This window comes from Bombina bombina, chromosome 5 (assembly GCF_027579735.1).
Source record: "Bombina bombina isolate aBomBom1 chromosome 5, aBomBom1.pri, whole genome shotgun sequence".
Taxonomy (NCBI): domain Eukaryota; kingdom Metazoa; phylum Chordata; class Amphibia; order Anura; family Bombinatoridae; genus Bombina; species Bombina bombina.
In genome coordinates this window covers 634,653,832-634,669,299 of record NC_069503.1, presented here as the reverse complement: position 1 = coordinate 634,669,299, position 15,468 = coordinate 634,653,832, and the positions used below count along the sequence as shown (strand labels likewise).

At 35.5% G+C, this 15,468-nt stretch overlaps 1 protein-coding gene across 1 annotated transcript in view; it reads right to left on the bottom strand.

Annotated features, from left to right (window-relative positions):
• The window catches only part of EPB41L4B (erythrocyte membrane protein band 4.1 like 4B), a 433,805-nt gene that overhangs the window by 175,344 nt on the left and 242,993 nt on the right, over window positions 1-15,468 (bottom strand). The window contains exon 4 of the mRNA XM_053714600.1: window positions 15,044-15,122. Within this exon, the coding sequence (XP_053570575.1) occupies window positions 15,044-15,122 (79 nt within the window). The remainder of the gene's footprint in view (window positions 1-15,043; window positions 15,123-15,468) is intronic.

Below are 15,468 nucleotides of genomic sequence, written 5' to 3'. Positions count from 1 at the left end.
TTTGCAAAAAGAGAGCAGAAAGTTTACTATTAAGTAAAATACATCAGCTATTGAAAGGTTAATAAAGGTTAATGTACAGCAGTGAACACACTCATTCACACTTGGGCGCTTATGATTGAAACATCCACAATGTGGTGATATATCCAAAGGAATACATAGAGGGAATGAGATTGCTGATGAAATACTCACAACAGCCGAAATCAGTGTCTGAAGACAATCTCACCAAGAGGCCTTTTACTATATATCTCAGTGGGTAGCAATGCTGTTGACATTTTCAAATCATCATTGCCCCCCTACAATGAAGATGTTATGTAAATGATCCCTTTTACACATCACAGATATACATTGCCTATTTTGTGCATTTGGTACACAATCAAATAAACAAATGGCAGCCTAAACAATCTACAAGAATAACGAAAGAATGTATTATTAAAAGCTTTAATACACTTGTTTATTCATTGTTCTTTTAATCCAAAAACAGAGCCCTACACTATTAACTACTAAAGCAGCATAACCCCCACCACAACCTAGACCCACCACACTATTAACCCTTTAAATGCCATAACCCCTACCACAACCTAAGCCTACTATACTATTAACCCCTTAAACACCATAAGATACCAGCTTAGCCTAAAACAACATATCACAAAAAAACATAACAGTAAAAGTAAAAAATAAACAAAACATTACATAAAATTACACAACAAGAAACAACCAAAGTAAACAACAATCACAAAGGAAACAAAACATTACATAAATACACAACAATCAAAGCAAACAAAAAGCACACATATTAAAACAAAATCCAACATTAAGAAACAAAAACAAAAGAAATAAACGGTAAAACAAAACATCATTAAACATCAACAACAACTACTACTACTCACATCCAAAGTCTTCTTTTCTTTAACAGATGTAATCCACAACGATAATAAAAAAAATCCATGGGAAAAAAAAAACACAAAAAAAATCCATGGAAAAAAAAATCTCCCCCCCTAAAAAAAAAAACAAAAAACACACACAAAAACCTAAAAAGGTCCTCGTATTTTCTTCATCAAATGTAATTCATAACGATCCAGGTCCTCAGTGGCAGCTCCTCCATTGTAGCAGGGACTCCTCTTCTTGCATCCACTCTTCACGCTGTCTGGCAGTACACTAATTTTTTGCTGTCACTTCCCCTTTTTATAGGGGTTTCCTGGCAGTTCTATTGGCTGATTTTTAATTTTTTATTTTTAAAATCAGCCAAAAGATGGATTTTGATTTATATTTTAAATCAGCCAATAGAAAAAAATATATATTCTATTTGCTGGTTTTAAAAAAACAGAAATCTTTCTATTGGCTGATTTGAAATTATTATTTTTTTTATAAATCAGTTAATAGAACTGCCAGGACATCCCTATAAAAAGGGGGAAAAAGACAGAAAAAAAACGAGTGCCCTGCTGGAAGCATGAAGAACAGATTCAAGATGAAGAGGAGATGCCTCCTTGGAGGAGCCGCTCCGGAGAAGGACTGCAGGAGCCACAGCCTTATGGATTACATCTGAAGACGAAAAGAAGAGGACCCCTGGTTTTTTTATAATTTTTTTTGTTGGGGGGGGGAGAGTAGATTGGATCATTGTGGATTACACCTGATGAATCAAATAAGAGGATACTTTTTTATGGTTTGCTTTTTTCCTTATGGAATTTTTTTCATTTATTATTGTTGTAGAATACATCTGATGAAGAAAAGAAGACTTCAGATAATGAGTAATAAATATATGTTGTTGATGTTTAATGGTGTTTTGCTTTACTGTAATGTGGGTTTTTCTTTTTCTTCTTGGTGTTGAATTTTGTTTTAATATTTGTTTTTTTTGTGTTGTTGTTTGCTTTGGTTGTTTTTGTGTATAATTTTGTGTAATGATTTGTTTACATTGTGGTTGTATGCTTTGGTTGTTTATTGCTGTGTAATTTAGTGTAAATGTTTTGTTTACATTGTGGTTACTGTTTGTTTTGGTTGCTTATTATTGGGTAATTTTTTGTAATTTTTGTATTTATTTATTTATATGTATTTTATTGGATAATACAATAATATGTATTTTAAGTATAGTCATTATTTTAAAAATGTTTTATATTTCTTTTTGCATGTTGTTTTTAGAATGAAGAATTTTAGTGATATGTCATAGAAAACAGTATTAGCAACTTCATAGTTTTACTTAACTGCCTTTATTTAACTTTGTAATATTAAAAATAATGCAGCTTGCAGCTATGTAAAACTACAAAGTCGCAAATACAGTCTTCTTTGACATATTAATATTGCTGAAAAACATAATTTATGCTTACTTGACAAATTCATCTATTTCATGGTGGTAAGAGTCCACAATCCTCATGGGAATTAGTCTTCCCTGCTACTAGGAGGCAAAGATTCTTAAACCCCCCCACCCCCCCAAGAGCTCTATAAAACCCTCCCACCTCACTGACACCTGAGTCTAATGTATAGCTAAGCAAAAGAGGTAGGAAAATGTAATATGAGAAAAATAATAGGAGCAGGGAGAAAAGATGTGCAAACAAAAAATAAATCAACACCAAAAAAATAAACAGGGTGGAATCTCAGACTTTCACCACTGTAAAAGAAATTAATTTGTAAAGTAAGCATATTTTTTATTTTATACAGGTAGTGAAGTCCACAACCAATTAAAAATAATGGCGGAATAAAAAGAACATCTTTTTTCACACAAAAAAACACAACCCAAACTAAATATTAGAAGCTCACTTTTCAAAAAACTTATTTTTATATGCACTTAAAAAATGACTTACAGGCAAAACAAATTAAGCCAAGACCACTGCATGAAGGACTTCCTACCAAGGCTGCCTCAGAAGAAGCAAAAACATAAAAATGGTAGAATTTAGAAAAAGTATACAAAGAATACCAAGTAGCGGCCTTGCAAATTTAACACCTCATTCTTAAAAGCCAAAGAAGTGGCAACTGACCTGGTATAATGAGCAGTAATCCATTTAGGTGGAGGTCGTCCCACCTCCAAATAAGCTTGTTGAAATTTCAACCAAGAAGATAAGTAAATAGCAGTAGCTTTCTGCCCTCCCTTAGAACCAGAATGAAAATCCTTCATAGCATCAATATAATACAGCAAGCACCTAACAGCATCCAAATTGTGAAGAAGCCTTTCTGAAGAATTCTAAATATTAGGACACAAAGATGGAACAACAATTCTCAATTAATATTGTCTGAGGACACAGCCTTAGGCAAAACGTCAAATTTGGTTCTTAAAACCCCCTTTATCCTGATGAAAAATAAGATAAGGAGAATCACAAGAAAGAACAGATAATTCAGAGACTCTTCTAGCAGAAGAAACAAACAAAAGAAACAAAACCTAGCAAGAAAGAAGCTTAATATCCACTTTATGCATAGGCTCAAACAGAGGAGCCGGCAAAACCTTCAACACCACATTAAGATTCCAAGGTGGAGAAATTGGCTTAATAACAGGTTAAATACGAACCAAAGCCTTAACAAAACCATTAATGTCAGGAAGATTAGCAATCTTCCTATGAAACAAAACTGAAAGAGTGGAAATCTGCACCTTCAAAGAACTGGCATATAAGCCCTTATCCAGACCATTCAGTAGAAACTTTAAAATTCTAGGACTTCTAAAAGAATGCCAAAAATAGCCATGATCCGTACACCTTCTCCTTATTCAACAACAGCATGGTCATCCACATCCTGCCGCCCGTTTCTTCTTCTTCTTCAACAACAGCAAGGTCATCCACATCCTGCAGCCTGTTTCCTCTTCTACAACAGCAAGGTCATCCACATCATGCAGCCTGTTTCTTCTTCTACAACAGCAAGGTCATCCACATCATGCAGCCTGTTTCTTCTTCTACAACAGCAAGGTCATCCACATCATGCAGCCTGTTTCTTCTTCTACAACAGCAAGGTCATCCACATCATGCAGCCTGTTTCTTCTTCTACAACAGCAAGGTCATCCACATCATGCAGCCTGTTTCTTCTTCTACAACAGCATGGTCATCCACATCCTGCAGCCTGTTCCTCCTTCTACAATAGCAAGGTCATCCACATCATGCAGCCTGTTTCTTCTTCTACAACAGCAAGGTCATCCACATCATGCAGCCTGTTTCTTCTTCTACAACAGCAAGGTCATCCACATCCTGCAGCCTGTTCCTCCTTCTACAATAGCAAGGTCATCCACATCCTGCTTCCTCTTCAACAACAGCAAGCTCATCCACATCCTGCAGCCTATTTCTTCTTCTACAACAGCAAGCTCATCCACATCCTGCAGCCTGTTTCTTCTTCAACAACAGCAAGGTCATCCACATCCTGCAGCCTGTTTCTTCTTCTACAACAGCAAGGTCATCCACATCCTGCAGCCCGTTTCTTCTTCTACAACAGCAAGGCCATCCACATTCTGCAGCCTGTTTCTTCTTCTACAACAGCAAGGTCATCCACATCCTGCAGCCTGTTTCTTCTTCTACAACAGCAAGGTCATCCACATCCTGCACAGACTGTTTCTTCTTCTACAACAGCAAAGTCATCCTGCAAGTGCACTGCAACACTGCAAGCCTGTGTCTTCTACAACAGCAAGGTCAGCCATTCAGCCAGTGTCTTCTACAACAGTAAGGTCAGTCCTCCATAGCCAGTGCATTCTACAACTGCAAGGTCAGTCTCCTCCAGTGAAAGCCAGTGTTGCCTCAGTCTGAAATAAACATGGATGAGCAAGCCCATTGTTGTCTTCTTTATATTCAATACTTAATTTCAAGTGTAAGCCTGTGGTCTCTTGTCTCCTCAAAATCAAGGTGACTGTATAATCATTAATCCAATTGTTGTCTTATTTATATTCAATTGCAGCAAGCCTGAGTTTGTTCTGTTTAATCAAGGTGATTGCATCATCAAGCCCATTGTTTTCTTCTTTATATTCAAGCACAGCAAGCCTGTGTGTTGCGTTTTCTCTTCAATCAAGGCAACCAATTCATCAAGCACATTGTTGTCTTCTTTATATTCATTTCAAGTGTAAGCCTGTGGTCTCTTGTGTATTCTCAATCAAGGTGACTGCATCATCAAGCCCATTGGTTTCTTCAAGTGCAGCAAGCCTGAGTGTGTTCTCTTCAATTAAGATGACTGCATCATCAAGCCCATTGTTGTCTTCTTTATATTCAAGCGCAGCAAGCCTGTGTGTTGTGTTCTCTCTTCAATCAAGGCGACAGCATCATCAAGGACATTGTTGTTTTCTTTATATGATTAAATTAATTTCAAGTGCAAGCCTGTTGTCTCTTGTCTTAATTGCTACAGAGTGCAGAAAATCATCCTCCTCATTATTGATCCCAAAAAAATAGGGATTCGAAAATCTTTAGGAAGCTTTTCAAGACTGCTTCCGCTGCGTCATCTCTGCAACTTGAAGAAACTAGCATCATCAGAGCTAAGCTAACAGCTATCTGCATCATCAATCAAGGCCATTTAATTGTTCTCTGTCTTTCTATTCAAGTGAAAGCCAGTGCCACACTACGGTTGCCAGTGCCACACTACTGATACTGGCAGTGTGCGGTAGTATCATCTCCTCATTTTCAGTGTCAGCTAGCTTGCAGTGTGTGCGGTAGACTCCAGGAATTTAATTCTCACTTTTTAGTGCCAGCTTGTATTTTTTGTGGTGTGAGTTACATAAAATTCAAGATGAGTTCTGAAGAGCTGTCCGTGTCCAACAATACCGGCGATGATGATGTTGATGTTGCTAAAGAAATGTTGGTGCCAAAGAAAAATTCAACATCAGTTGTTTGGGAATATTTTGGATTCAGAAAAAGATGATGTGAAACAGAACCAAGTAATCTTGTGGAACGAGTGTTGCAGCAAAACGAAGTAACACATCAAACCTGTTACAGCACCTTAAACAGTGGCATAAGGAAATCTTTGAACTATGTATGGCTAAAAAAAATAACCCTGATAGAGAAAAGACAACATAAACAAGCTGTGAAGCTAAAGTTGAGCAGCAACAATCAATCATAAAGGCATTTTCAAACACAGTGACATCACCATATGCGAAGACCTCTAAAAGGCATAGAGAAATAACCAACGCTATTGCAAATTATATATGCAAAGACATGGTGCCTGCATACACGGTTAGTAAAGAAGGCTTCAAAAGAATGATACACACACTCGACAAGAGATACCAACTGCCATCTCATAATTACTTCTGGAGAAAAATAAGTCACTGTTTCATATGTGAAACCAGTTCTGCATCTATTAAACACAAAGATACTGGCTCTGGATGAAGATGATTCTGACCTTAACAAGACACTGAAATCCAAAAATCTTGAATATATGTATGAAGAATGAATTAAAATAGAATGAAGATGAAGATACTCAAGATCTGGCATCAGTCCATGACCTACCATTCAAGAAAACCTACATAAATGCAGATAACATTTCAATCATCAAGGCCAAGCGATGTCTGATATGGACATTGTGTCTGAGCAGCAAGTCATGCAAGCAATCAGCAGTCCTCCATGAAAAGTAATAGATGAATTTAGAAGAAGAAAGAAAGTCTGCCATAAATGCCAAAACCTGGCAGCCAGGTTCAAACTTCCAATAGTTTGATTTGAATATTATATTCTCTCTTTTAAATTTGAAAAATGTACTCTTACTGTACTATGCTGCAGTGCTGCTGCTATTAGTTGATGCATGGATCGATGTTAAAAACGGGCTGCAGGATTTACCTTGTCAGTGCCACATCCCTCATGTTTTCATGGATAGTCACTCAGCTAAATGACGAACACACATGAAGCAGTGTATATTGACTACCGAAATTACTAGACTTAGAAACACAAATCATCAGTCAAATCAATCAATCAAAACATTCAAAAATTGAATCAGTCAGTCAGACAAAAATCTTGTCTGCAGTTTTCAGGTTTCTCCATGCATAGTTACACTGCTTCATTTATTAATCATACCACAGCTAGATTGACTGCCCATTAGAAAACATGGACAATGTGGTAAGAACTGGCCAGCTAATTTCCTTTCAATTAGCATTGTGTGTCTTGAGTTCACTTGTTTGTATTATGTACTCTCTACTCTAACAATTCTTAGTGTTATGTACTACTAGTACAGAATAGCTGTGTGATGTAATATGACAGGCAGTACAGGATGTCAGGATTGACCTCGTCAGTGCCACATCCATGTTTTCCTGGATAGTCACTCAGCTAAATGACACATGAAGCAGTGTGCATTGACTAGACTACCTAAATTACTAGACTTAGAAACAAACGATCAGTCAAATCAATCAAATCATTAAAAAAATCAATCAATCAAATCAATCAGTCAGTCAAAAATCTTGTCAACAGTTTTCCGGTTTCTCCATGCATAGTTACACTGCTTCATTTGTTACTCATACCACAGCTAGATTGACTGCCCATTAGAAAACATGGACAATGTGGTAAGAACTGGCCAGCTAATTTCCTTTCAATTAGCTTTGTGTGTCTTGAGTTCACTTGTTTGTATTATGTACTGTAATATATATATTATTTATACATGATAAGAACACAGGGTTCATTATATATTATTTCATCAGTTTTATTTTAAATATAAATTACAGTTCTCTGTGCTAGATGGTCTTGTCTGAGTAAACTGACCCCCCTTCTTCTTGGTTAAATAGGACACATTGCAAATCTTTGTCCCAATTCATCAAAAGGAATTGCTTTCAAAGTAATCTTAGAAAGATCACTTCAAAAGACCTTTTGATCACTACCTAGAAATGTGTAATAAGATTTCCTATCAGATCACTAGACTCCCTTGTAAGAAGAAGAGAGGCTAGAAGTCTGGGCTAAGTGACAAATTTTGTGGAAAGGTGACCATTCACACTTCGATGCAAATTGGTACCTGCTGTGTTTGAATACACGAAGCTCAGACATACGTCTCAAATGGGAAATAGCAAGAGAAACCTATTTTGCTGAAAGCATAAGAATGTAAAATAAGTTAGAAATTCATCTATATGAACTGTATAATTCTCAAACATTAAATATATGCCTCAGACTGTGTTAAATGTCTATATATGGATCTGGGGAAATGCAATTTAGATTTGTAATAGATTAAATAACAATTGTAATAATCCCATTTTAAAATATATTTATAACATATTTTTGTTTTTCTATCTACCAGATGGGGCTAATAGATGCTGATACAGGATTGCCTGCAAGGGGTGGCCTAAGTCATATCATATGGTGTATAGGAAGTCTATATAAATATTTTCTATTTTAACATATAATTGATAATACTACTGTGTGATCTTAAACTGTACATTTTCAATTAAATTAAATGGGATATATATGCTGATCACATAGTTTATTAATATCATCAGATAACAGTGAATATACTAAATATACATATTACATGATATAGTTTACGGTTAGCAATGTTAAAAATGAAACTGTTTGTCTTTGTTGCCCACGATGGCCTAAATTCAGTATTATAGTCAAAAGGCATTTGGCTGTTGAAAATTAAATTTCCCAGTAGCCAATCAGGGAGGCGTCTCCCAAATAACCTATCACAAGACAAGATTCTGTGGTGCGTTTCCAATTTCACCAATGATTAGAATAAAAAAAAAGTGGGGATTATCACGTGATATAACCTCATGCAAGAGGATAGAAGAGGGCTGGCTGGCTGTTTGCTAAATTTTTGACTGATAACTTTGCTGCCTTGGAACACAGTCACTATAAGCAAAATTGGGCTACCTTTTATTATCCATACTGTAATACCTTTATTCATATGAGGTGAAACAAGAAATTCTGGAGAAAAATTGAAACATTAATTTGGTTATTTGGGTAAAGTATAAAGAAATACATTCATTGTTGATGCAGTCTAATTGAAGCTGATAAATTTAAAAGGGCACAATTAGTATTTTAAGCTTGCGTTTCATAGTCCTGTGTAGTTTAAAACTAGTTTTTTGTTTGCTAAGTAATTCATATTTGCAACTGTATATATATTTTAGAACTTGCCTTATTGTAGATAAATAAGAATTTATTTCATCTCAGATAACTAGGCACTGTGAAAGTTAACAATCCATACACTGGTAGTTATTAATTAAGCATAGTAAGTTGGTAATCCATATTGGGCATTGAACTAGAGTTATCAGTTAATAACAGAAGGTTCTGGTATTTTATTGTGATATTTTAATGTGATTTATTGTGAATAGGATAATTTGTAAAGGTATATTTTTATGATCTTTGTATAGAATATTGTAACAGTGTAAGCTTGTATAGTTTGATTCATAATCTGGCTCCTATAAATATAATTCAATGTGTTTAAAACGTTAACTAATATAAAGAATTTAGGAATAAAATATTGATTTTAATTGTTTCGTATATGCATTTTATGGGGGGGTGGTCTGTTTTAAAGAATATTAAATAAATTGTATTATAACTCTGTTATATACTGACAGGTGTATCCAAGGGTGCAGAGAGGCACCAGATCATAAATTTATCAAGTAGAGAAAGAAACATAAGGAAGAAAGAAAAAAAGAAGAGTCAGAACAGTATGAAAGAAAGAGAAAATGAGAAGAAAAGGGTGCCTTATCCAGCAACTTCCCTTATAATGCAAAAAGTAAAAATACTATCAGATGATAAAATATACACACCACAGTCAAATTTACTGATCACAATATAAAATAGAAAAAAACTGCCATGAGTTTGTAATATTCAAAGCACTACCCTGCATTTAAGATACAAATTTTCAGCCATATCAGTCTCGCCAGCTTTTCAGTGGCGAGAGTTTCCATTTCTAGAGCATGTACAGTGAAACTAAGTTTACATACTGTATGCATTATTTAAAGTCAACAGAAACTGTTTTTAGTTTCAGCAAACGCACAGTCTATGCTGTGTAAGAACACTTCATATATAGCCCCATCTGCCAAGATTGCAGATGAGTGGCGATGTGGGAAGACTATTGCTGAATCTGTGATCCCTATTGTTTCCTAAGGGAGACACATTGCCACTCATCGTAACAGAGGTTCAGTCCATTTTGCTTTGGAACATAATCGCCAGACCCACGGATTGTGAGACTGACTATTCCAAAATAGACAAGTTCTTGTGGGTCTGATGATGTATTGATCATCAAGGCTTTGGTCTTTAATTGGTCACTACAAACAAAAAAGATATATCTATTCAAAAGGTATATTTCTGGATAGTTCTAGATTTCCAAAACCATGCAAATATTGCTAACAAAAGCACAATTGTATTGTTAAATCATCTTTCATGCTTAACTGCTGATACATCATAAACATATAGAGTTATATAAAATATAACTTTTATGGACCTTTAACATGCAATGTTGCAATCCATAAGATATGATTCATTAATATCTTTAAATATCAAGGCTCTTTTTTCCCAGTATTGATATAATGCTCCATCTTTCAAATAACCTCTGAATAGTTCAACAGAATCTACTGAACATTAAAAGAGACAATGTACTCATGCAAGTAGCTGATAAGTGTTTATTGTGTTCAAAGCTGCATCAAGACCCCCCCCCCCCCGTTAAAATGGGCTGTGCTCTCTCTCTCTTGCCCACCCCCTAAATTGGATAACTGCTTCTGCCTTGACATCCTTTTTTTCAAAGCCAATATTGTTCTGCTGACATTTATAGTACAGGTGGCAGTTTGAAAAAATAAATGTTAAGAAGCTATTTGTTAATATATATTTAAATTGCGGCTAGCGCTTTAGATCGGTAATGTAGCCTCTGTTGAAACCTTTGAAACGCGTCAGGTATTTTTTATAAAGTACATTGCCGATTTTTAATCCGCAGACTATACTTTCACACGGGAGTGAAGGTTTTTTGGGAGACCAAGTTTATTTTCGCTCTGGATATTGATTACAGGCGTATATGTTACCTCATTTCATTGAGGTCTCCTATGTGAGTGTGCATTTCTTCCATTGACACATAGTGTATGTTCTTTTAGGTGTGCCTGAATAAAACAGTGTTGCACTATCATTGGATATTGTTCTTTCTTTTGAACTTATATATGTCGCCTGAGGTTCACTACTTCTGAGCGCATCTAAGGGGGCATTCCAATACAGATATAGACTTAGAGGAGGGATTCCACCACAGACCCCGACCGGCTCCTAGCTTGACACTTGCCTCATGCTGATTGAGGTTGTATCCTGTGAGTATAAACCCTAAGAGGTATTGCTGGATGTTTTCACATTCAACATAGAAGGGATCACTTGGGACTCTCGTTAAATTCACGCTTCACACTTCACACTTATTTTGTCTCATTACCTCGCTCACCTTATATATTTGGTGTTATTGGTGACATCATCCTGGACTTTCTAGTTTCACCTTGTGATGTGTTTATATATGTATACATATCCCATTTGTCAATATTGATTATACATTTTAGATTTTTTTTGTATTGTACATGTTTATTATCTTGTTATGTATTATTTGATTATGCGTTATACTTCATTACCTCTTTCTTAGTGACATTGTGTTACCATATAGAGTGCTTTTCTCAGCTTCCACTTATTTGTTCACACTGTTTTCTATAAGGAATATCTAGGAAAAGGGTATTCCGCTTTTGTGATTTCTTCGTGTTTAGCAGCTTGTAGGGTGCATTATTTTACTAAGTGCTCTATAAGAAGTAGTGTGTTTAGCGTATTTTCCTCTTATAATACTATAGACATATATATATTTTGTGTGTCCTATTTTTTTCTCTTGTGTTTATCTATTTATTTATATATTTTTTTTGTCTTTTGATTTTCTTTAAATTATACCAATTATATTTATTATAGCCATACTCTGAGATCCATTACAGCTGCGCTCTATTTTCTTCAAAGCTTACATCACTGCTTGTGCTATAGTCTACTTTATTTCTCTCATCGAACATCTGTGGAAATTAATCACAAAGAAAAGAGGGCGCCTCCTAGTGCAATATTGCAAGATAATAAACAAAAAATATAATTTGTGCAAGAAAAATAATCACAAAATAAGCAGCACCTATGTGCTGATTGGGGCAGGCTGGGGAATCACAGTGACCCAGCTACACAGATCCAGCGATTGGATGATGGAGCTTGAATGGAAACAAATGTAGAATCTGAACAAGAAATAAAAAAAAAGAGATGGGGGAGCACCTCCTAGTGCAATAATGTAATATAAATGGCACAAATGGACAAACTTGAAGATTGTATACTCACAAACGGAGCAGCACCTATGTGCTGATTGAGGCAGGCAGCTTCCATTTGTTAAACGGTAGCCTGAGGAAACAGCCTTTGTAGCTGAGAAACTAGTTGCAACTGTTTTTAAACAATTGTTTTTATATTGGGGTGTTGTCAAATCACATCCCTTGAATTTTTAAATAAATTGTTATTTTTATGGAAGTCTAAGCCTGATTGTTTGTTTGGAGATATTGGTAACCATCATCCTGCTGCAGGATCACTGTAGCTGGGTCACTGTGATTCCCCAGCCTGCCTCAATCAGCACATAGGTGCTGCTCCCTTTGTGAGTATACAATCTTCAAGTTTGTCCATTTGTGCCATTTATATTACATTATTGCACTAGGAGGTGCTCCCCCATCTCTTTTTTTTATTTCTTGTTCAGATTCTACATTTGTTTCCATTCAAGCTCCATCATCCAATCGCTGGATCATTGTAGCTGGGTCACTGTGATTCTCCAGCCTGCCCCAATCAGCACATAGGTGCTGCTTATTTTGTGAGTATTTTTCTTGCACAAATTCTATTTTTTGTTTATTATCTTGCAATATTGCACTAGGAGGCACCCTCTTTTCTTTTTGATTAATTTCCACAGATGTTCAGTTGCTTTGTTTGTTATAAGAGGAGCTGCCCATCAAGCCTTCTATCAAGTGTGAATATCATACTATCAACCATACCTGGACTTTACCAAAAGAATTTCTTGAAGATTTCAGGACTATATTGAGTATCAGTACGTGTTACAAAGCTGAGGCAAAGAATCCAGCTAAGTTATTTCCACAAAGTGTATGGTTTGAGATTTATTATTGTTTTGTTGCACATCAAATGTTGTTAACTAATATATGTGAATAGCGCCCCCTACAGTTGGATACCTAGGTATCATCAACAGGTTTGGTTTATTTCTCTCATATATATATATATATATATATATATATATATATATATATATATATATATATATATATATATATATATTTGTAAAGTCAATTAGCCAGTGGCCAGGCACTCCAACCTCTATGGTGTGGTTATGACCTGGGTGCAGTCCTCAGAGTAGTGGTTGATAGTTGGTATAAAAGAGGGCACTCACAGGATTTCTTGTTGCAATAAATTTATTCTGAATAAGCATGCTTATTTTTCTTCTGGGAGTACGGCAGACTAGCCGCATTAAGATTAAAATCTGTCTTGAAGAAGGCTCTATTAGGAGCCGAAACGTCGACTATGACCTTTGATGTGACATTACTGATGTATTCAGAATAAATATCAATTATTGCAACAAGAAATCCTGTGAGTGCCCTCCTTTATACTAAATATGTATATATACTGTATATAATACACTGTTTTAGTTATAAAGGATCACTAGGGACACAGTATATGAGAGAAAATTAAACAGCTTTAATTTAACACTTTTTAGACAAATATTTAACTGCTCTTTCACATACATGATAGAAAGAAATTTGAGTAATATGTCACTTTAAGTCCCCTTATCTTTTTACAACTCCATAGCAGGATCAATGTAATATTCTAAAAAATAAAAAACATATGTGTTAACCGTTTCTGAAAACTCTCCCATTCTTACCTGCATGTTTACTTTGATTAATTAAAAATATAAAACAGATCCACTACACAGAAATGAGCACAGTGCTTTCAAGCCCTTAACTAAAGTGCTCCAAGCATGATAATTAAAGGCTGCTATTTCAGATGGCATGAAAAAGAAAAGAACAAGAAAAGGACAGAAGAGATAACCAGATGATAGATTTACGGCTCTCTATGTGAATCTTCATTTAAATATCAGAGAAAAATAAATAAATTGATGCTGCCGCTATATTTCACTCACAACAATCTAGCCCAGACAAATAGGTATAAAAAAACAAAGGGTATAACCCAATAGGGGGCGCTAATATGAATAATAAACAATATATATGTGTGCCTACGTGTTAATATATAAAAATATTTCAGACCATTAGTCGGCAGATTACTGATATGGCATAGATATAATAATAATGTAGATATAATAATGGTGTGTGTGAGCACACTGCTATATGCCACAGTCCTGAATCATAGGTGGAAAACAAAAAGACAGTGAGTCCAAGGAAGTCCAATATGGTACAGGTATCTATCTTCTATAAAGGCAGCACTCAATCTTCACCCTCCAACGGTTAATAAATCTAAAATCAAAACACAAGGAAAGAGGCGCCGTATGTGTGAATCTGAAACAGCCAAAATCACATATAATACATGTGCAGGGTACTCACAATCTGGAAAGGCACTCTGGTGTGCCTATAGGAGCGGGCTGGTATTCGCAGCACACCAGCTGGCTGATATGGCAATCCCTGGTATCCAAGGTAGAAGATTCAGTGTCTCTTTCCATATTGCTGGACACATCACACACCATCAGTCTAGACACTGAATCTTCTACCTTGGATACCAGGGATTGCCATATCAGCCAGCTGGTGTGCTGCGAATACCAGCCCGCTCCTATAGGCACACCAGAGTGCCTTTCCAGATTGTGAGTACCCTGCACATGTATTATATGTGATTTTGGCTGTTTCAGATTCACACATACGGCGCCTCTTTCCTTGTGTTTTGATTTTAAATAGGTATAATAATTAATTAGGTTTCTAAGAAGTAGTCAGAATTTCACTTATATCAGCAACAATACTTCTTACTGACAAGGTTTTAATGTAAACATCCCTCTGTGATAAATTTATAAGGACTCTTTCATGAGCAAAACAATTATAGTAAAGTTTATTTAAAAAAAAAAAAAAAAAAAAAACACAACAACCCAGTATTTAACCCTAATCTTGTACAATTTCCCAAGCTATTAAAACAATGTAGTGCTTCTGCACATAGCCTACCTTGTAAACTCTTCATGAAGGTTGTTTGGTTCAGATGAATAATACTTTATTCGAAAGTGCAAAGTATAGGGAGGTCCAACTGTAAGAGAAACAGAAAAAAACATTTTTTCTTATATTAAAGAGACATTACATTTAAGTTTAGAAGCCGGCCCATTTTTGATTGGCAATCTGGATTGTCTCTGCTGATTGCTGGATAAATGCTGTCCAGGGTCTGAACCAAAAAATGTCTGTCTCCTTAGCTTAGATGCTTTCTTTTTCAAATAAAGATAGCAAGAGAATGAAGAAAAATTGATAATAGGAGATAATTAGAAAGTTGCTTAAAATTGCATGGTCTATCTGAATCAAAAGAAAAAAATGGGTTTAGTATCATTTTAAAGGGACATAAAACCCATTTTTTTTTCTTTTATGATTCAGATAGATCATGT